Source organism: Protopterus annectens, chromosome 9.part0 (genome assembly GCF_019279795.1).
Source record: "Protopterus annectens isolate FY-2018-M chromosome 9.part0, PAN1.0, whole genome shotgun sequence".
Classification (NCBI taxonomy): Eukaryota; Metazoa; Chordata; order Ceratodontiformes; family Protopteridae; genus Protopterus; species Protopterus annectens.
The window spans coordinates 1,059,693,552-1,059,717,297 of record NC_056743.1 but is presented as its reverse complement, the minus strand read 5'-3'; the positions used below and the strand labels follow the sequence as shown (position 1 = coordinate 1,059,717,297).

At 39.2% G+C, this 23,746-nt stretch overlaps 1 protein-coding gene across 2 annotated transcripts in view; it reads left to right on the top strand.

The window, feature by feature from the left end:
- Positions 1 to 23,746, top strand: part of HDAC7 (histone deacetylase 7) — a 1,116,899-nt gene that overhangs the window by 1,032,584 nt on the left and 60,569 nt on the right. For both annotated transcript variants that reach the window (XM_044083872.1, XM_044083871.1), the window contains exons 20-21: positions 4,962 to 5,059; positions 21,042 to 21,160. In XM_044083872.1, coding sequence (XP_043939807.1) covers positions 4,962 to 5,059; positions 21,042 to 21,160 — 217 coding nt within the window. The remainder of the gene's footprint in view (positions 1 to 4,961; positions 5,060 to 21,041; positions 21,161 to 23,746) is intronic.

Below are 23,746 nucleotides of genomic sequence, written 5' to 3'. Positions count from 1 at the left end.
ACACACATACACACACTTATTCTGCAGGGTATTTACAGTACAGAAATGAGAATCCAAGCACCTAGTGTCAGAACAGGACCCACAGCCTCTGATCTGCTAAGCATCAAAGGTAAACATGCTGCTCACTAAACCTGTATTAGTAATTTCCTTTGGTGATGCCAGACATTTGTTCAAGCATTAATTCATTCTAGATCCAAAGGAGGTGTCTGTGATAGACAGCTCAGTACTTGCTAGTTCATTAGATTCAGGATGAATGGACCATCAGTGGTCTTCCTGACATTTTTATGACAATTCTGGAAAGACTTGATAGGTGTTATCAGTCTTTTATAAGCTAAGGTAACTGGTACAAGGTTCCTTTCTGCTTGCTTGACTTTAGTCTGCCATGCAAATACTGTCCAGCCAACTCCATCAGTAAAGCAGTTTATGTCCTCTTACATATGTTATTAACTCTTTGCTGTAACAAGATGGTGCCCACTCATCAGGTTTAAATTGACTTTTTCCAGTTATGGCCATTTCAAATATACTTTCTGTTTCATGTCTGTTGTCATTGCCTTAGCATCTTTCATCCAAGTGTCTCTGTGCTCGTCTCTCCATCTTTGATTTTCTCTGAAATGTAATAGTACTGCCTGGAGTGTTACTTAACAGAAGTCATTATAATCATTGTCTTCAGAATGGAAGAGTCCAGGCACTTTTGGAATATCTGCCCTCCCTGCTTTTGTAAACCTTTGTTTCCATGTATCAGTCATATACCTCTCAATTTATTAGCACTAAAATTCTGGGCAAAGCCAAAAGTCATGGGAGGAGGGGACAAAGGCCCAAAATCATGGACAACTTTTAAATATTGCTCTTATAAACAGAGACGTCATAGAAACATTTTACCATTCATTTTCTGATGGAAATGAAGTTTAAAACTAAAATGTCTTGTCATTATTTAATAACTTCAGTTCTCAATGATTTGCCAGAAAACCACATATTTTTTTTGAGGAAGAGACCAAAAATATGAGGCAAAAATATGGACATTCTGTAAAATTCTGGACAGCTGAAAGGCATGGTACCAGTATTTGCTATTTACTTTAGACACTGTGTGATATAACCATTGCTCAAGTCCAGATTTCTACTTTGTTTTTCCATGCAGATGTGGCATGCTTGACTAGCATCTTCAGGGGTCCTTTGACAGTCCTCCTAGACCTATCTGTATATGGATTTAGTGTGCCTGGATCATCGACAAGGGAAAGATTGACACATTTACATTGACATTGCAAACACTGACACAGTTCTGCACATTTTCTGAAGACATGCACACACAAAAGTTGTTCATCCAAGTCATCCTTCCTGTGTGAGCACATATTGGGTGCTTTGTTTGTTTTATGCTTCCTCAGAAGGAAGGGATTAGAGTAGTCAACTTGGTTTCATGGCTACTGAAGTTGCTATTGCACACCCTGAAATAGCATCCGATTCCTCCCCAAATCACAGTGGTTAACTTTTATTGTTAGAAATGTTTCTAATTTTTCCTGTTTGCAAAATAAGTTAGAAAAGGTCTCAATTAGAGCAGACATGACATGTAATATCTTGAGCATCCCACATTAGAGAAGAAAAGCTTAAACTCAGGACATATGTTGGATCTAAACAGTTACAATAAGCTTTTGCTCAATTTTATGCCTTTACTCAGTATAAAAACAAACCTTCTGTGCCGTTACTGTCACAGATGTGCTGCTTCTTTTATGTGAGGAAAGCCATCTGGGTATGTGCAATGTTTGCTTGCACATAGCTGCTCATTTCAAATGCCAGGTGAAATATTTTCAGTATGGAGTGTTACTGCTTGGGTTATCTCTGCACATCCTGTTCACCAGAGGACTGTTGGTGACAGCTCCATACTTTAAAGAGGCCTGCTTTCGAAAGTACCATCAAAGGATGACTTGGTCATTGTACAGGACAAGAAAGTGACCGTCTTGTGCTGCTCTGGTTTTGGAGTGGATTTGTAGCATTGATTTCACATGTTGAGCTAAACATCGGCATCAGTTTATCAGAAGCACCTTCATGTCTTATCTTCAGTGTGAGTCTAAAGTATCACCAAAAGATTTCTAATGTTTTGTTCCGGGCTATTTGCATAAAAGATTACGTTTTGTAAGTAGAACCATTGCTGAGTATATATGAGGCTATGGTGTCCATTAATGGATTTCTTGGCTCTCGCCTGAACTGGATTTTCAATGGTCTACAAGGCATAGTGTTGGTTTCATTTCCTGCACACAGAGGTGCAATGGTAATGACGAAGTATGAGGGGGTATATCAGTAGGTTTTCTAGAAATACTGCTGAAAGTGGACAGTTCCTTGTAAGGAAATGCACCCTCTACAAATGAGCAATTCAAGGTTTGCAAAGTCCATCTTCATAAAAGTCCTGAAATGAAAGTAGTAGTTTCTGCTTTTCCAGTCAGTTGCTTGGATCATCTTTGCTCATATCTCAGTTTCTCAAGATTGCCACCTTAATTCTTGTGTTCCTCATTGTTTTTACCGCGAGGCACAGACAGATGAGCTCCATTGCTTGTGTGTCTGTGTTTATCAGCTGTTCCAGTCTCACAGCCGACTGTAGAAGGAATGAAGCAGAATTTACATTAACTCAGTCACTACTCTTTCTCCAAGATACTTCAACCTTGGAATGAGAATAATTAAGTCTGGGGGTGGCAGTGCCCCCCAGTATGGGAATATACAGGGGGCTAGCACTCTGTAATAAATGATGTTACAAACGAATTGCACTTGTTTCTATTGCTCAGTAGCTTATATATTTGTTATATATGTTTCTTAGTTCTTTAGCTCATGCAGTAGCAGGAGGGCTGCCAAGCTTTTGTGTTACAAGCACAATGGCTGTCTCAAGGAGATGCAGAGGAAGTGTTTCTTATACTTTGTAGGCCTGACAAGTACAGCTGCATCATACTTCCATTTGTATTCATTTATACAATGTCTGCACTAAACTGTTACTCTTCTTCTTTCGGCTTTTCCCGGTTAGGGGTCGCCACAGCGGAACTCCGGTCCGCTAATGATTGGCAGCAGATTTTTACGGTGTTGAGTTGCCAGCCTGATGCCCAACCTTCAATGAAGGCATGCCCATTCATGCATGTCTTTCGAACGCCACTCGACCACGGGGAAGACATGCAGACTCCACACAGAAGGCGCTCCAGCCGAGAATCGAACGGGAGTACCTCTTGCTGTGAGGTGACAACGCTACCGCTGCACCACCGCGGCTTTTGCACTAAACTGTGCCTCTGCAGGGAAGAAATGAGGCAGCTCCACCTGTCTGCATGACAGGATGCTGCCTACATTTAGAGATGGGTCCCTGCAGTCTGTATGTCCTCTGTATATAGGGTCATATGTTCCAGTGCTCTCCTGTACCTGAGCCGGCTTAGCAAGGCACAGAAAATGTATGGGATGCAGGCAGTATAACTTCTTCCCAGTTTGAGAATGACTAGATTATGACATTAGTGACCTCACTTCCTAGTACAATCCTGCCCAGTTTCTGTATACTTGAATTGCATCTGGACTCACTTGGTTAGATCATTTGTTCCTTAATTGGAGTGCGACATTTCCTCTCACTTTCCCTACTTTTATGCTAATATAAAGAGTATTCCTTAGACTTCTGAAGACTTAATGGAATGATCTTTATTGTATTCCCTGGGGTGAGTCTGACTTCCTTTTCCCAGTTTCTAGCAGCCCTCATGAGAGACATCTTATTCACTTTCCCCTGCTCCCATATTTGGCCCAAGCTGCTACATTGCTTATGTATTAGACAATGTGATTTCTTTCTTTGACACATTACAAACGGTGCTAAGTTTATTATATTTATCAAAAAATGCTGTTGTCAAATTTATGGTTGTTTTGAAATGGAAGTAATCACAGTTCAGATGTCTGACAAGTGTATAGAACTGCTTAAATGTTTAGTAATGCTTTCTACTGCATAATCAGTTTTTTCCTTTGTTTTTCCTCTGCTTGTGCCTACTGTAAGCCACCAAATGCATTTTTTATGATACACTGCTGCTGGTTGCTGCAGGGCATTTCACACTTGATTAACTTTATTTCTGAAGACTTGAAAAAGTATTTATTTCTATTCTTGTATATAGTGTACGTTATACTTGATGTCTTGGATGGCAATGTTTATACTCCGTTATTTGATGCATTTTTATTATTACTGTATACAGTTATATGTGCAACATAGAGGTAAAAATGTGTAGCTGCATAAATGCATCAAAATACTAAGCATACCTCACTCTTTCCAATTCTCAGGTAACTGATGGTCTAGTAACAATTATGGCCTTAAACCTGCATTACCAAAATAGCAATCCAAATAGTCATCAACCCACTGTATTAGAATATGCCTGCTATGGCAACATGTTCTGTGGTGATAATGTAAACTGAATATAATTTCTGCTTCCTAAGAATGGTACAAGAAAGAAAACACAAGTGAAGACCCAAGAAGCTGTCAAACATCTATGGATTTTGAAGTCTCCCTATGTCACATTTATCATAGCAGTAAATCTTGCCATGAGTCTCTGCAGTTGTACCTTCTCTTTTCTCCTTGTATAGATTAACGTTTTTTTTTTTTTCATTTTTGCTGTTCTCACCAAGATTTCTTGGCCTTCACAAAGGTTCTTTATCTTTACATAGAAATGAAAAAGGTTGAGGAGTTTGAGACGCATACATTTATTAGCACAGTCAATGATGAGGCATTAATTTGTTGCTATATGTTATGCAACTTAACAGTTCCCAAGCATTTTTGTACAAGTGCTACAGCCAAGAGCAGAGATGTTTTTAGAATCTGTTGACTGTGATTGTTCCAATGAGCTGTCACAGTAAGTTTTTCTGAAACTTTATTTTTTTTTTCACAGTGTCTTTGAAGGTTCATTATAAAATGAATGCAACAGAGTGTGGTAGGAATGGACATCGATTTGACTTTCTGTGTATCTGTGTTACAGGTTGGCAGTGGGCCTGGTGAAGGATTTAATGTCAATGTGGCATGGACTGGAGGTGTCGATCCCCCCATGGGAGATCCTGAGTACCTTGCAGCATTTAGGTAAGTTATCCCTTGCATCTAGTCATAAAAGTACAGTCTTCAACTGTTTTATATTAATATTCCTTTAGGTAGAGAGGGGGCTATTTGCGATTGCCTTGATGGAAAAACATCAAAAGCTTGCCATGTGGCAGTGTTACTTTTGTGTGTTATCTCTGTGATGAGTTACATGTTGTTATGGTTTATTATGTTGGCTGGTGGAATTTCATTGAGTTTTGGAGGGGGGAAAATTCTAACCTTTCAGCTCTTGGCACAACTACAGAAGGCAGAGAATAATTCAGAGTCCTGGCTTCTCCATGCAGGAGGGCTCATTTTCCAGATGTGGATTGACTGCAGTGTTACAGCCAAGACTCTTGTAAGAATGCACCCTGTTAATAGGAGCAGCCATCAATGTGCACTTCTACTTGTGCATATGGCTGCTGCAGTAACAGCATCATTACTTCTGGATTGAAACTGTGTAGTTTCCCCTTTTGCTGCAATGCCAGATGCCATTCTGTTCTAGAACTTTGGAAAGCAGACATGATCCAGAACTCAGACAACATGCCCAGCAGTGAGTCTGGAAAGGCTGCCATGGTTAACATCTTCATTTGTTGTTGAACTGTAATGAAAGCTGCTGTGTTCATTGTTGGTACGCCTGTCTGCTTCAACTTTGTAGCTTTTTGCAGTAGCATAAAGAAATATCTGCAAAGGTGTTCCTTTAGCTGTACTAAGCAGGTTTCACAACTACATGAGTCTTTTGCTGGTGTGAAGCAGTGAGATGTCAGCCACTGCCAAATGGTTTTGTATGTAAGCAGTCCATGCAGGAAGTGCTTTTAGTCACTGGTTAAGTTTAACTTTGGTGACATATTTTGCTTCTTGGTTGTGAAAGTTTACACGTTAACTCCAAAAATTTCAAGCAATATGCTTAATGTACCATTCTGCCTTTAATCTCTTTTCTGGTGTGCCACTCAGTCATTGTGCCATTGTTGATTTAGAATACTAGGTAGTGCCATGAAATAAAACTTTCTTGTCACATACAACGTATCTAGATCTCTTCAGATATGATACCTTACCCCCATAAGTGTCTGTGTATTCTCCCCTGAGCTCCCAAATGACTATGATTGTTTGCTACTTGCCATATGTAGAGGACCTGTTTTGAATTTTTTGCTTAGTTAGTTGTTTTACTGTACCACTGTTCCATCTCTTCAAGTGTACTTTATAACATCGTAGACTAAAGCACTGTCGACAGCAACCTGAAGAAATAAAACAGCCGTAGAAATTCACTTCATTGAAGTATGAACTACACACTAGATTGTTATATTAAATATCAACAAAACTTTATTGTGATAACATACTTAATTTAAAATCCAACATGGTGATGCCGCAACTGTAATAGGTGAGCTTGAAACAGATATTGTGCCATTTTATAATAAACCATTTGGGAATAGCCAATCTAGGTAATGCAACTAAAACTAACCAGTGAGTTACTGCTTTTAATTCCATAAAACAAGTATTTAAATGTATTAATTGTTAATTTCCTTAGGGGTTAAAACCTCATATTTAAAAATAAGCTGGACCTCTTGCTTTTTTTAAATAATTACTTTGATTTTAAACATTATGAAACATTTAAAAAGAGCACTTGATATTCAGTACTGCACATAACATAATTGTTTTCCATGCAGTGTACTGCCACAGGGCTGGCAGTTTTAGCATTTCTGAGATCCCAAACACTTTGTAAATTTACGAGTTTATGACATCTGTTTTGGCAACACTGCCTATGCATATGGAGTTAGGCTTCCTCTCTGGGTCATTTTTTTGCGTATTATAGTGATGTCATTGCTATTGCCTTATTTACTCGTCCAGTGCTCTTGAATGTTTTGATCATGTCTTTTAATTTTGCCTTTTTCATTCTGTATTATTGAGATAAGGCTTTCCTGTGCTGCTGTTGAACTGTGTTATTCTTTTGAATAAGGACCACAGTCATTCTAGCACTTTGCTTGTTCAGGTTTTTCTCAAGATGAAGTGTGCACTGCACAGCTACAGAGACATTTGGTTAACTGTTATGCATAAGGATCTCACAAATGGCATCTTTGTGTTGAAGATGAATAAAGTGAAATTTGTTACCTCCTCATATGTTCATAGGCTCATAGGTGTTTACTAGGCTAACATACACAAGGGCCTTTTTAAGCCTAGTCCTGCATCCCAGATCCCTGACAAGTTCTAGTACCCTTGATAAGTATAAGCAGGGGCTTGGAAGATGAAACATTTATAGGCAGGGGCCTGGGAGATGAGCCTTTTACAGGTTGCCTGTGTCCATTAGAGACATAGGTGCCAAACCTGGGATACATTTCCTGTTCCCCATCAAGTTGTCCAAGCTGTACTTGAATTGGTTTAGGGAGGAACTCTGCTTCACATGGATGGGGAGCCTGTGCCAGAGATGGGGTAATCTCTGGGATACATACTTGTCTCTCCAGCAGGTGCCATTTATATCACCAGCAAGGTTTAAGTCTTTAGAGTGAGTAATTATGGTGCTGTTTGTTTTGTGGATATGTAGGAGATCTGTCAGAGTGGGGTCTGACAATGCCCTGTATGTCAAGCATAGATCCCCACTCAACAGCCTGTAGGAGACAGAATACAGGGCTAGGGCTGTGAGGGGGGTCTGCATAGGACATTTTACTTACTCCCTGTATTCTTTTAGTGAGGAACCTCTGTGGATATTCCAATTGTTTGATATGCCTGGCTAGGTACAAAACAAAAGGGGCATTGTTCTCAGTGATAGGTTTGATAAATGCCGAATATAGTGGAACAATGACTTCCTTGGACCTAGATGGCAGACCTTTGTTTATAAGTTGCGCAAGATAGATTGATTTCCTCACTGTTGTGGGCACGTGATGATTAAAGGCTTGATTACTGTCTATGTGTGTCCCTAAGTCCCTGATTACTAGGTCAACTCTAAGGGGTGTGTTGTTAATATGATAGTTACCAGGGGTGGATGACTTTCCAAAGGATATTGTTGTGTATTTCTTGGCATTTAGTTTTAGTCCATGGCTCTGACACCAGTTGTTTGTCTGTGTCAGCCCTTCCTGGAGAATATTTGTGTCAGTTTGGGATTCAGTGACAGCTCCTAATTTGAAATTACCTGCAAATTTAGTCAGCTAGAGATCACTGACATTGGCCTTGACTTCAGAGAAGTAAATGCCAAAAAGGAGCGATCCAAGGACCAATCCCTCAGGGACTCCACTTGTGCCTGGCCTCTTTGTAGAGGTGGACTCTCCAATTCTAACTTACTGGGTCATGTCTGTGAGTCAGTTGCCTGTCCACTGGGTGACATACGGGTTTGTACCTAATGTCTTGTGTTTGTCAACAATGCTCGAGTGGGGTATTGTGCCAAATGCCTTGGTCAGGTCAAGGTAGCAGTGTGAACCATTTTTCCATCATCCATTGCTTTGGTGACCTTCTCAAAGAAGTCCACCAGGTTGAGTAGGCATGAACCTGCCCTTGAAACCAAACTGGGTTGGGTCCAGTGTCTGGAGGAGTACTGTATTATTATTGAGCATTTCCATTATAATTCTTTCCATGGCTTTCCATATACGACTAGTGAGACTTACGGGTCTGTAATTTCCAGGGTCTGTAGATGGCCCACCTTTGTGCAGATGGATGACTGTTGGTTTCTCCATTCATGAGGCGTAAAGCCTGTTTGGAGGCTACAGTTGAGTAGCAATTCCAGGGGGCCTGGATAGGTTCATGTTTCATGCTATTTAGAACACATCCTGAGATATTGTTTGGGCCCACTGATGCAGTATTCTTGGCCTTAAAGAGAGTATTAAGGACCTGTTCTCTAGTGATAGCAGGAGGAGTTATATTTGATGGAAGGTTGAAGAGGAGAGAGGGGTGAAGTTGGAGCTGAATTTATCAGTCAGTAGGTTTGCTATATCTTCTGGCTAAGTATATAGGTGGCTCCATTTACAATGAGCTCTGCACACAGTTGTGTATTGCCTATGAGGTTACTGACATAGCTAAAGAATGCCTTGTGGTTGTCCTTGGCCTGGGAGGCCAAATTTGTTGTTGGTAGACTTTATTTGTCCTCTGATTTGTTTGTTTAGTTTGATGAGAGTGCTTTTATCCTGCTGGTGCTGACTCGTCTAATTTTTTGCCATGATTTTCTTCCTTCTGTTATACAGCCTATTGATTTTGTGATTCCACCAGTGGGGCTTGTTTTGAGTTAGTTCTGTACTTCTTCCTGGTGGGTACAGCTGCCTCTATGCACCTATTAACATGCTTGTGTAGAGTTTTTGCAAACACTTCTGCTTTGGCAGCAGTGTTGTTAGGGTTTATGGGAGCTTCACGTTTTGCCAGGTTTTGACATGATAGCAGGAAGTTAGAGTAGTTCCTGAATATTCTGGGTTTATCTGGGGGTCCAGGTTTTATTTTTACTTCAAAGGAGGCCATTTTGTGGTTTGACCTTACCAGGGAAGACATTGCACTAGGGTGCTCTGTCACATATTAGTGAGGACCATTTTCAGTATGGTTGCACCCCAGGTTGGTGTATTGGCAATCTGGTCCATTGAGTTTGTGTTTAAAAAATCTAGGAGTCTCTGTGCCAGTACATCTGGTGTTGTATAGGATTCCCAGGTAATAGTGCGATGATTAAAGTTTTCCATGAATATGGTATTAGGTTGGATGGTGAGTGTTGCCAGTAAGTTTAAATACATGGTATGATGGGTTTCCTGGGTCATAGAGGGTACATGTAGCTTGTAAGGAAGTGGTATTAGATTTTACCTATGTTGATTTGAACATGGAGCAGCTCAAGTCCATTGTCCTGTTTGACCAGCCTTGAGATATGTTTATTTTTGATATAAATCGAGACACCTCCACCTTTAGTCCCTGTGTGTGTAATAGCTGGTCTATATGTGTGGAAGGCATTATAACTTTGCACTGTTAGTGTGCTGTCCTTGGCTTTAAACCATGCCTTTGTTTCTCAGCACAGGTAATGTGTTCTTGCTTCTGGTAATATATAATAAAAAATTATCTGTATTTAAGCTGTGCCATCTCTGGCATGTTTAAGCTTTTACCTTCTACTGTGTATACTTACTACAGCTATACTTCTAGTGCTCCTTAAGTCTACCGCCAGCTCTATCTGTATGAGCACTTTGTATTAACTACATTGACTTTTACTGTTCCAAGGTTGATAAGTTTGTTTTCCCCAAGTTTGCCATCAGCTGTACATTTTCTGTTATTCATGTGTACAATCAGGCACTGTTTCCTGCTTCCCATCATTTGGTGAAGTTGTAATAGTGTTGTTACTCCTTGTGCTAAATGTTCATTTTTAGCTGTGCATTTCCTGTTCTTCATTTATACAGTTGGGTACACTTTCATGCACCCCATCACTTGCTGAAGTTGCATTAGTGTCTTTTCTCATCATATTGCATGTTTACTGCTGTGGTCTGCATCTCTCTACCTTACTGATATACCATGTTTACTGCTGTGGTCTGCATCTCTCTACCTTACTGATATACTAGTCACTATTTTTGTTGTCATCTGCAAATTTATTATCCCCCATCTTGTGCTTTCCGGTCCCAGTCTCCACTTATATCTTTAATTTACCTAATTCATTGCAGTAGCTATGCATTTAATGTTCTCCATCCCTAACTCCAGCTGTACTGTTAATGTTCATCATCTTGACCTCTAACTACGTCCCCATTTGTAAGTTGGCTACATGTGCAGTGTTCCCCCTCCATAAATACAGACACACATTTAATATCCCCATTTTTACCTCAGCTACAAGTTTAGTGTCCCCATATGTCTTTCATGTTCCCATTCCTGCCTTCATTTACTCCCTTATTGTCCTGCATCCCTACTTTCACGTAAACCTTTAGCACCCCATCTCTACCATTAATTTACCCCATCTCTGCCTCCATTTACACCTTTAAAGTCACATATCCCAACCTCCAGCTATGGATGTAATTTTCTTCATCCTTAATCTAGCAACTTCTTTAAATTCCATGAGCCATACTCCATCTACACCTTTGGTGTCTCCCATCTCAACCTCCAGTTGCTTCCTTAATATTCCTCTTCTGTATTTCCAGTTACATCTTTCATGTCCCCTCCCCTGCGTCTCTCTTCACCTTTCAAATCCGCTTCCCTTCCTCCATTTATAACTTTAATGTCCAGCATCTCAACAGCCAATCACACATTTAATACTTCACATAGCTACTGCTAAACCTCCAATAATCCACATTCTAACCTCCAACTACAATTTAGCATCCCACCTTCCAACTTCATTTAGTATTCCACATCTCATCTCATCTCTGTATATAATATTTCACAACCCAATCTACGGCAACACTTTATATTCCACAACCCAAGATCCAGCTACGCATTTAATATTAATCTGTACCGCCAACCACACATTTAATACTCCACACTGCTACTTCCAGCTAAACTTCCAATATTCCACATCCTAGCCTCTAGCTGCATATTTAGTATTCCGTATCCCAACTTCCAGCTACACTTTTAATATTCCACATCCCAAACCCCAGCAACACATTTGATATTATGCATCCCACCTTCCAGCTACATTTAATGTTTCATACCCCAGCTTCCAGATACAATATTCCACATCCCAGCCTCCAACAACACTTTAATATTCCACATTTCTGCCTCCAGGAACACCTTTAATACTCCACAACCCAACCCCCAGCTATGCATTTAATATTACACATCTAAAACTTCAGCCCTCAGATACATTTTTAATGTTCTACATCCATACCTCCAGCAACGTTATAATATTCCACATTCATAACTCCGGCTACACTTTAAATATTCCCTGTCTGTACCTACAGCTGTACATTTCATATTCCACATCCCAGTCTTCAGATAAGCATTTATTGTTCTCCATTCCTACCTCTAACCACTCCTTTAATATTCCACATCCCAGCTTCCAGCTACATATTCAGTATTCCACTTTCCAAACTCCAGCTGCACATTTAACGTTCCACATCCCTCCCTCCGGTTAAATATTTAATGTTATACATCCCAACCTCCGGCACCACTTTAATATTCCACATTCCAACCTCCAACTGCACTTTAAATATTCCCTGTCTATATATCCAGCTACACTTTTCATATTCCACATCCCTCCAGCAATATATTTAAAGTTCCACATCCCTCCCGTTAGTTAAATATTTAATGTCATGTATCGCAACCTCCAGCACCACTTTAACATTCCAGATTCTAACCTCCAACTATACATTAAATATTCCCTTTCCATACCTCCAGCAATACCTTTTGTATTCCAAATCCCAATCTTCAGTTAAATATTTAATGTTCCACATTCCTCCTTCCAGTTAAATATTTAATGTTATGTATCCCAACTGTAGCACCACTTTAACATTGCACATTCCAGCCCCCAGCTGCATGTTTAATTTCAACATCCAGCCAAACCTTTAAAGTTTCCTTTTGTGTACCCCATGTGTACCTTATATGTCTCCATCCCTGCCTGCAGGTTTACCTAGCATTTTTCCATCCCTGCCCACGGGTGTACATTTAAAATACCCATTCCATGCATCCAGCTGTGCCTTTAATGTTCCCCAGCTGTATATCCAGGTACACCTTTAAATTTCATATTCCTGTTTCCATTTATGCCTTTAGTTTCCCCATACCTAATTCTAGGTGCACTTTTACTATCCAGTTTCCCCTCTTGCAGCTCTACCTCTGTTGCTTCCTTAACCGTCCCCTGGCTGCAATTTAATGTTCGATATTCAATCCTTTATATTTTTCCTTCCCACTTATACCTTTAGCTTTATTTTTCACCATCAGTACCTTCATATAAACAAGTACTGTTTCTGGTCTGTTCCTCTTTTAATGTTGTTTGCTTGCACTTCCAACTGCAACTTTACTATACCCAGTTCTCTCCATCAGCTTTACCTCTATTACCTCTTGTGTTTGCTCTTTACCATCATGTTTGTTTGCCTATTGACCAGGTAGCTGAAGTGGTCACAGAACCCTTTTCAGACTCTTGCATGAAATAAGTGAAGCAAAGGAAATAACATAATGGGTACACTGAATTACTTCACCATATTAAACATATTTTCATTGATGAAGTACTTAATTTGTATAGAAGTTGACTAGGTTTGTTTGACAAAATATGGTAATGTGTATAACAGTTATTTACAGTGTTTGCATTATTTATATAGTAGGCACATGAAACAGATTTGTAACACCATGGTTACAAAATTGTGTAACCAATTCTTGGATGTAGATTACTCTAAATACACACACAGCCGTATTTTAGGTGTGAGCAGTTAACCTAGATCCTTGAAGTATGTAAATGTATCTCTGTTTTCTGAAAATGATATCATTAGTTTTGTGATGTTTTGTAGTCTGTTATCTCTGTAGAAATGAAGACATTCAGAATAAGATACAAAATATTTCTACTTATCTCACTTAGTCTGCGCTTTTCCCTTCCCTAGCATTATATCCTTAACCCCCATCGGTACTGACATTATCCCTCAGGTATATGTTTGTTTGCATTGTGTTCCCACCCACAGCGTATGGTTTACTGTGCATACCTACACAGTTGCCTTCATCATCAAGACATACAAATCTATGTTTAGTTTGTAAAGTTGTTGTTCTGCTAAAAAAAGGGAAAGTATGTACTTAGAATCCCAGCTGAACCTTGACAAGCAGGGAATCTGCTAGCTTGGGTAATAGTTTTCAGATGGAATCTGTGGGACTTCCAGTGACATAAGGATTAGGCTTCATGAAAATGAAAAGCAGACGTCCTGTTATGCTTTGAACTCAAGTCAGTGCTGAGAATCAAAAGAAACTGTCAACTGATCTTTGACCCACATGTCTGTAGGCTGTAGAGGCTCTGCTGCATAAAAATGTGCAAAATGTCTACTAAAATTAACACGGGGAGCTGTAATGTATGCTCATTTAGTCTTCAGTTTTGGAGTAACATCAGAGCTATGGTTAGTAATGTGTCCTGACTACGTAGGGGAAGGGATAGCAGCAGCACAAGGATTTACGAAATGAAAGCTGCAATTACTATAGTATTAGGACTGACAAAGCACATTTAATGAACGTTTTATTGCAGCATCTGAATGGAAACTGCAGCTGATATTTTTGTCTCATTACTGTGCTAGCAGTACTGTATGCGTACATAATATCTTAGTATCTTATTTGTGTATTGGCAGAAGTGAAAATTATTCTTCAGTACCACATTGCTGTATTAGAATTTGACAGCAAAAGCACATTTGGTCTTACAGCATTGTTGCGCTCTTCTTCTGAGTGGAATATGAAAATATTTTGTACTTTGCTACATTATCTGGAAGTCAAGACAGCATATGTGACTGGAAATTTAGTAGCAGTGAATTCAAATGTGGAGTTGAGATATCAAGGTTAATTGGTCTTTCAGTATTAGCCGAGTGTGTCCGGATTACTGAAAAAAGGGTTAGAGCCTCTAGTTTTCATTTAACGGTGCTGTTGCATAGACTACCTTTAAAACTAGGACTAGAAACTGTTTCAGCATTCAGGTAAGTACTAAATCATTACCGCAACACAGAATCACTATGCTTTAGTTGTGGAATAAGACAGAACACAGGAAACAGGTAAAACAAAGTGTTAGTGGTCATTGTAATGGTCATTGTGGCAGTCATCACTTCTTGGATAACTATCTGCAGGACCCTGATCACCTGTCAGACTTCCAAACCTGTACTTCCCCCTACTGCCCTCTGCCAGCTCACCAGCTCACCAGCTCACTCCCACATGAATATCAGGACTTCAGTGGTGTAATAGTGGTGTCAGCTAGCACTTGTCTTCAGATCTTTCTTTCCATATTCAGTGCTTATTGCATGCAGTACTTGCCATCATCAGTTCAATGGGTTTGCCTACCCTCAGAGTAACCGCTAAGTACCCAACAGGGGAATTTTTTTTTATTAAGTTTTGAAATTGTTTTTTGATAGATATCTGGTAGAAGGAGTGAGTTTTCAAGTAAGCAACTGTAAAAAAATTAAATACTTGTTTAGAGTATAGAAGACCAATTCCACATTTCCATGCATATTGTGTATTTTGTTTTGGCCTTGAGCACTACATGGACTAGCATAGACGTGAGCCCATGGGAGGGCAGTATACCATTACGTTCATTCTAGTGGACATTTGTGGAGATCAAATGTTGTGGTGTTGGGTGCTTAACAGTATCCTGAGGCCTATAAGGATGGTCACACAAGTCAAGTAAGGCCTAAAGCACCAAACCACAATTTGACACCTGTAAACTTGCCTCTGCCTAGGCTATGTAATTTCTTGACCCACCTCACATTCCAGGTTTCCTCCAAAGACATTTTCCAATGATCTCAAGCTTTCATAAGCTGTTAGAAATTCAAGAATCCAGCACTGAGAATTCCTGAGGTCAGAGTTTCCATTTTAGAAGAAAAGGATAGAACCTACCATGGTGAAGAATTGTGGTAACCCAGATTCTGAGATGGATGAACTTGCATATGTGGGCCAAATGCCGTTCACCTTTTGCTATGAATATGACATAGGGGACACACTGTCCTCTACTTCTCTATCATAGGCTGTTTCTTTTTTTAGACATCCTTCACAGTATCAAGGAAGTCACTGGCCCAGTTAGGTTCAGACAGGCCTATGAAAGTCCAGCAACTCAAGTCTGTTGCTTTTCCTCCAGTTCAAGAGGCCCAGCAAGATGCATTTGTTTGTAGGGTCCAGGATTCCCAGAAGTTCTTATACAAGAACTGTCTGGTTGATCCAGCCATGGGCTCCCTGGATTCCATCAAAGGGACCTTCTTTGACTGTAGTCAGGAACCCAGTCCCCAGTGAGAAGGGGAGTAGAATTCTTGACTCCTTTGATTAAAAGATACATATATGTTTGTTATCCTGGATTTTAGTAAATGAAATCTAAGCAGTTTTTCTAACACTGAAGTCATTCAGACAGATTTGGATACACGGAACCCTTCATGCCTTTACAAACAACACCATGGTGATGTGGTATGACCTTCTGTATGGATGTTCGTGGATGTATTTCTCTATGTGACTGATAGGTGAGTTTTGCCAGGCATAAATCTTTTTGTTATCCAGAAAACACCTGACTCCAGAAGTTTTTGTGCAGGACAACAGCTCTAGGATACATTGGGTAGGTCTGTTTCTTTGTGCAAAAGATCAAGGAGGCGAGCTCAAAACTGCTACTGTTATCACCCTTTAGATTCAGGCAACTATGGTTATCTTCCACTAAGTCTAGCAAGATCAAAACCAGTGCCATGGCCTCAGTTAGTGGACCTCTTGAATCTGAAAAGGGGTCCTTACTGTACCTCTACCCGAGTATTCTAATGCTGATAGTTTGGATGATCCAGCACTCATCCTTTCTATAACATTTTCTGAAGACATGCTGAAATATTATGAGGGAGGCTAGGAAACAAACACAAAGATTCTATGCCTGGTGCCTTGCTAGAGATCAGGATCCAAATTCAGCTCAGGTGTCTTTGTTTCAAAGCTATCTGTGAGACTTTTACAAAAAGTGACTGCCTTACACCTCTTAGAAGGTGCATTTTTCAGCTATATAAGCTTGTCTGCGTAGACCCACTCTTGCATGCTTTGTTCCCGGTTAAGCAGTTCCCATGGGGGTTCACTTTGACTACTTTATTTCTACTAAAATAACTAGAATAGGTTTTGCATATTTAGAGCTAAACAGGTTTGTGTTATATGAATCATATATTGGTGAAGGATATTTTTTTTCAGAATAGAAGTGCACGATCTTTAGAAATGCAACTTTCCCACTCCATTGTCAACAAACAGCTGAGAAAAAAACAGTTGTGAAAAATAAGTGTTTGCTTTTCCTGTTAGTAATGGCAGTCTCACAGGTGGGGAACATCGCATGATATTTTGACACATTTAGTCAGTGTTGATAGTGTCATACCGCAAGGCCTTAATTAGTGGATATTTCATGTTTTCACATTTAAATTCTGACTGTTCTATGTACCACAGTTACAGTCCTCTAACATTTAAGTGGTGCCTTTGTGCTATGTAATGCATGGAGAACTGCTTTTCTGGCAGAGACAAAGACATAAGCAAAAGTTTCCTTGGGTTTACAGCTTAGCTAGCAGTGTTACTGAAAGACAAATTAAAAAAAAGTAAATACTTATTACAATGACTTTGTAAATACACTGTACAGAAAGTACTGAATACACTTTAACACCATGGATAAAACTTTGTCAAGGTAAAATTTCCATCAGAAACAAGTTCTTTTTGTAGTACACATTCAAAATCAGCCATTTCAAATAACATCACAGTTAGAGAAATTAACATTATGAAATTCATCAGAATCAGATAGCCAGTTAAGCATGAAATAAGAATGAAAATGCCCCAGAATTTTATTATTAGACATGCATGGTGTCATAGCCCTGCCATTACGTGGTACAGTACTGTATTGTAGCAGTATTTTCCTGACTTCTAATAATTTCTGAATAAATTGCTTAATACGTCTTAGCTTCGTATACAGAGCCTGTAAAAAACTGTAAATTATATTAAATCGGTTTATATAGTTGCCTAAGATGCTTATTTTAGATTTTCATTTATGCAGTCTGAGAACTGTTATTTTACTATGTTTACACGGTTTTTTAAGTAGAACAAATCAGAACTAAGTTGACTGCATAAGCCATATCTGATGCACAGCATGTACTCTGAATTATTAATGATAAATAGCCATTAAACAAACACGTTCACTAATGGCAATCTTACGTTTAAAACTATACTAACACCATGGAAAAGCATATTTGTTAAAAGGCATACAAAATGGCTAGGCTGCAGTATGCTAGATAAAGGCAGAGGAATGGTGAAAGAAATTTTCTTTTGATGTTATTTATACCCCCACCCTACACACACACACACACACACACACACACACACACACACACACACGCTAATGGTTCTTAATACTTATGCCAGGCAGTTATAGTTAGCACTAAAAATTTGACACAAAGGCAGTAGCAAACCATGTGTTCATCTTTACCCAGGCTGTAACGGTAGTCATGAGTGGGGAAAAGGAAAGTTTTTGAAAAGCCTCATGATGGTAAACAGCAATAACCGTGGCTAAGATATCGACCATATTTCACAATGATTCCTTGAATATAGTGAAAAGGTAGTAAATGAGTATATATGAATCCAGAGCAGTCACACCTTGTACATCTGTTGAGTTTGATATTGTACAATTGTTGCGGTACTGAAGCTTTTTCCTTACCCCCAAGGCTGTATGATTTCAGAGTCAGTTTACATTAGAACTGCAGAGGTATGAGTGCCGAGGGGTGCATGTCTGCAGAAATACTTTCTTTGTATTGATTATTTAAGTTCGCATGATCCAGCATCATCTTTGCGTATTCAACGTTCCTGATGCAGTAATGGTAAGTTTGATTATTTAGTATGAACCCAAGGGCAAGCCCACTGTACCATCACCACACACACAGGTAACTGCAATGATGCCTTGATGAAGGGATGTTAAATAGAAAATGATGTTTGTTTAATGCATCAGGCATTTCTGCAGAATCAATGAATAACAGTTACAGTAACAGTAATTCCCGCAATTCATCTTTTAATTAATTTGTTGGAGCACATGCTGCATGAACCAGGAGGATCTTATCTGTTCATCTCCTGTGTGTGTGTGTGTGTGTGTGTGTGTGTGTGTGTGTGTGTGTGTGTGTGTGTGTGTGCTTGCTTGTAAACGGTTTGTTTAAAAGGTAATCTGATGTACTTGCTTGGGATCATGTGTACTACTGAAGCCAGCAGTGTTAGGAAGGGCAGACAGCTAGAGGACGAAGTTGTTATACTGTCAGCTACTACGTATTTCATTTAGGCAGAAGTGAATAATCACAAAAAAAGTTATTTGAAAAAAGTACAGAGAGTGCAATATGGTGTTTTTTTTAATAGTTAAAAGTTATAAAGTACGTTTATCAATGAAGTATGATTTTTGTGTATGTAATTTGATGATTAAATGTCATGCTTGTGATGTTCTGTGCTATAATATTTGCCGTACATTCTATGTCACAATGAAAATTAATGTATTTTCTGATTATTTTCAATAAATTAATGAAAAAATATGAAGAGCCACAAGAAAAATGCTTCCCTTTTCTGTCTGTACACTCTATATGCAGAGTAGCACACTCTAATTTCTTGCTTTAATCAAATTTATTTAAAAAATGTAAAACATTTTTGACTCATTTACAAAAATATGTTATAGTGAATAACATGCATACTCATGGAACCCTGCTTCATTTTTAATTAGTTTTAATTTATTTGAATATGTTGCTGTTTCTAATATGTTTTGTGAATTAGGACTGTGTGTGTGTGTGTGTGTGTGTGTGTGTGTGTGTGTGTGTGTGTGTATATATATATATATATATATATATATATATATATATATATATATATATATATATATATATAATATGGGTCTACTTCATTTGCCCTAACTTCCAATTGACAGGCACCAATTTGCCCGAGACCAAATGACCGAAATTTCATTTGACCAACACTTAATTTGACCAACAAGTATTATTGGCAAGAAAATGGGATAATGCCCCCTTCCCCCCTGTAGTGCGACCCTGGAGTTAGAATATATAGTTAAATTTCATATTATATTGTTTAGTTTTGCTTTAATATTGCTTAGTAAAACAAACGTAAGTTGGGGACAAGTCCCCTACACCTCCCTAACTTTATATTCTAACTCCAGGGTCACACTACAGTGGGGAAGGGGGCACATCCCATTTACTTGCCAATAATACTTGTCGATCAAATGAAGTGTCGATCAAATGAAATTTCGGTCAAATGGGGTCGGGGAATCGGAAGTTAGGGCAAATGAAGTAGACCCATATATATATATATATATATATATATATATATATATATATATATATATATATATATATATATATATATTGTGTGTGTGTGTGTGTGTGTATGTATGTGTATATATATATATATATATATATATATATATATATATATGTATAAGTCTGTGTGGTTTTGATCACAAGTTGCTTTCATCATGGCTAGATTTTTATTGGTTAATATCATCAGTGTTACACTGAACCTAGGTAATCAGAATCAGAGCAGTAGCACTAGTTGATGGCATGATTTTGGATCAAGTGTTACCATTACAGAGTATTGTCATTGGCAAGTAATTCTGCAGTTGAGCTACTGACATCACATGAAAATTCTTAGGCCAGGGGTAGCTACTTACATCTGCAAAGATAAAATTAGAGAACTCTATTATCTTTTTTTTTTAATCTACTTAATAAAACGATGGTTTGAGCAGCTATAAAGTGATACTGAAAACATAATCATTCCTTTGGACTAGGACACTGGCATCTCCCTATATTCTACATGTGGAAAATCCAGTGATTTTGATGTTGTTATGACTGGCAGGTTATTACATCAGGAATTCTGGGTCAGTCTTACTCTTCATATATCTTACCTTCCTCAGGTCAGTCACGAGTCATAACTTTGTTACTGTCATTCAGTTAAACTTTATTTCTTTGTGTTGAATGCTGGTGGATGTTCTACCAGCTGTTAGGTAGGAATTGACGTGCTTTATTGTGGAAGTGTGTTTTATGTATACTCTTAGACAGGGGGTGCATTTTACACACTGTTCTCGTTTAGAAATGCACCTTTGTCTTTAGCCATCTCTGCATAATAAATGCATATTTAACTTTTCTGTTTTACTCCCCTGTTGAAGGATTTCAACATACCTGACATGGGCATGCCCACCTTCTAGCAGTTTTCCAGCACATTTGTTGTACTGGTGAAGTTTTACAACTGTAGTTGCCTAGACTATAGAAGAATGAATAAAGATGATGTCTGCCTGTCATTTCTTAGGCCGTATTTTCTGTAAATTTGCTAGTCCTGTATCAGTATTTTCTGTTTCTGTCACTGAGCCTGTATCTGAATATATGCCATTATTTGATCGGTGCATTGAGACTGTACTTTTTCATTCCGATTTCAGATCAGTGGTGATGCCTATTGCTCATGCCTTTTCACCTGATATTGTACTTGTGTCAGCAGGATTTGATGCAGCAGATGGACATCCAACTCCACTGGGTGGATATAAAGTGTCTGCCAAATGTAAGGAACACTTTATTTATTTATTTCACATATATACAGATTTTGAACTGAACAATGCATCAAGTGCATATATGCAAGCACATTGTTTCACTGAGAGAGTAGCAGCTACTCTTAGATAGTAGCAGAATTTTACCTTCCTTATACAGGTATGTTAAACATCTAAGGTAGTTTGAGTTTGATACTTCTCTTATAAGATTGCAAAGATCTACAGTCTGTAAATGACATGCACATCATATATTTTGTTTACTAGTCTGATCCAGAGGTAGAGTTTGCCAGTATGCCTTTAGCAGTGTAACATTGGGAGTAATTTCTGGAGCTTGGGTAATTGCCATAGTAAGAACGTTAGAGAGGCTGTGGTCCAGCTGTTCTTCCATGGGAGACCGGAAGAAGGGGTGAGTGAAGAACACCTGTTCTTGTAACTGAAAGAGACCAGGTGCAGTGCATTTACATACATATTATTTGTCTGCACACCTCCTGTGATATCATTACACACTGTACATTGTTGACCATTTGTAGGGAAAGAGACAACAGCTATGGAGTGGTGGTCTGCAGGCAGGCCTCTCACAAATGTTCTCCTTGCCTGCAGTTTGGTCCTAATAGGAGTGCCTCATAGCTGTCTTTCTGCCCTTTTGTTTAAACTAATCTGGCAGAGTTACAGGAGATGTTCTGACTCTAGAACTATAAGTGTTAGAAGGGAGAAATAGCAATCCCCCACCCTCACCCATTGAGCAAAAAAATTCCTATAGAGTGCAACAGAAATTAAATACTGTGGGTACTCCAGTACCTAGAACTTTTGTCTCTGTGATGATGAACAGAAGTGCTTTTTGTGATGAACCATAGTTATATTCAGAAGAGGCCCTGCATGTTGAATTGGGCTTTGTAGTGAAGTGCTGCAGATAAAACTAAAATGTTTTTTCCAAGTACATCATTAATATGTGTATTAATCATTGCCGAGATATGGTTTGTTGCCATATTTAATGCATGTTCATCTCATAGTTCACTGTCACAGTGATAACTCTTGGGACTTCTGCAGCAGCTGACCTGACTTGTAGGCAGCAGAAGGCCCGACAGCTGGTGTGACTTCTAAAGCTTGGAACCCTTTACCCTCTGGGTTGGACAGATGACTTTCCCACCTGAATGTCAGGACACCCGTGTTGTAAAAGGACATCTACCTGTGACATCTTTAGTTCTTTCTTGACACAGTCTGATCAAGATCAAATGTGTAGCTCTGAAAACTTTTATCAGTCTGTCAGGTCTGCCTTCTAGGAGCGGCAGGTAAATACTCTGTTGGGGAACAATTTGTATAGTTTTTTTTACCTGTGTCACATGCATGGTAAGAGTAATTTCAGTCATCAGGTCTAGGTGTCAGAAATAGAAAAGTGAACAATTGTGTGAATATGCGAAGCAGATCTCCCTTGAATTCTTTGGCAAGTGAGTGTCTTTTTATGTCTGCGGGCTGAGCATGAAGTTGCAAGTTATCCTCCTCGTTATGCAAACTTTAACCAGAAGATGGTCATGTAGAAGGCAAAATCTCTCTGGGACTGCATTAACCAAAGAAAGTGAAAGATCTTGTCTAAGACTGCAATGATATAATTCAAATCTACTGCTAACACCATGCCAAAAAAGTAAAGCATTTGGAGAAGCACCCTAAAGAGAAAGAGTAGCAGAAGGCCAACGCCTTTCCTTCAGTCTGAAGACTCTCTAGGCTTGAGGGCTTTGGGTCCAGTGAGGCACTTTTGCAGACTCCAACCTTGGTTGCTTCAGCCAGAGCCTCTGGCATTGCCCTTTGGAGAAGCCAAATAGCACATCATTCCAAGCTGAAAATCTTCAGCACTTGTTTGGTCTGCAGACCTCTCAACTGGCCATTTTTTCCTGACAGCCATATTACTATGTCGGAGGATAAGGGTGGTATTTCCTTAGTGTTTGCCCATGAGGATTTCAATGGTTGTAAGATTGAGTTCCTAGACACCAAGCTATGTCCTAAGTCCTCTGAAGCAGTCTCTGTTCTCAAAGTCAGGGTCAAACAGTCCAGACAGAAATAGAAATCTTCTAATTTGCAAAAGCATAAACTTAACAGGTCCTCATTCCATCCCTCATCTCAAACACCGTTCCAGGTTCTCCTGGCCAAGAATTTTGAGTTTTCTTAAGGACCCTGAAATGTTCCAGTAAGCAACTATTAGAGTCAGGGTCCCTTTTCAAAAAAGGAAAAGGGGAGCCATAGAGGGGGGTTCCAAAAGCCAAAATGAACAGGCTTCTCTACAGTGCTCCTTACCTCAAAAAAAGAAAACACACAAAGACCCTTCTTGGATGTTTCAGTGGGTCGGCGACTGACATAAAGTTAAGGTGTTTACCTCACAGACATAAGGTACATGATTTAATTCTCACCTTTGGTCACTATCTGGTTATCGGCTAGGCAGGTAATAGTCTGCAGACTGATTGTCTAGTATTTAACTGTGAACCTGCCCACAATTTCCAGGGTTGGGGACTGGCATAATGATTAAGATGTTTACATCACAGGCACACATTACATGGTTTGATTCTCAGCTTTGAAGGGGAAATTGGCTTGGCTTAAAATGGCCCATAAGG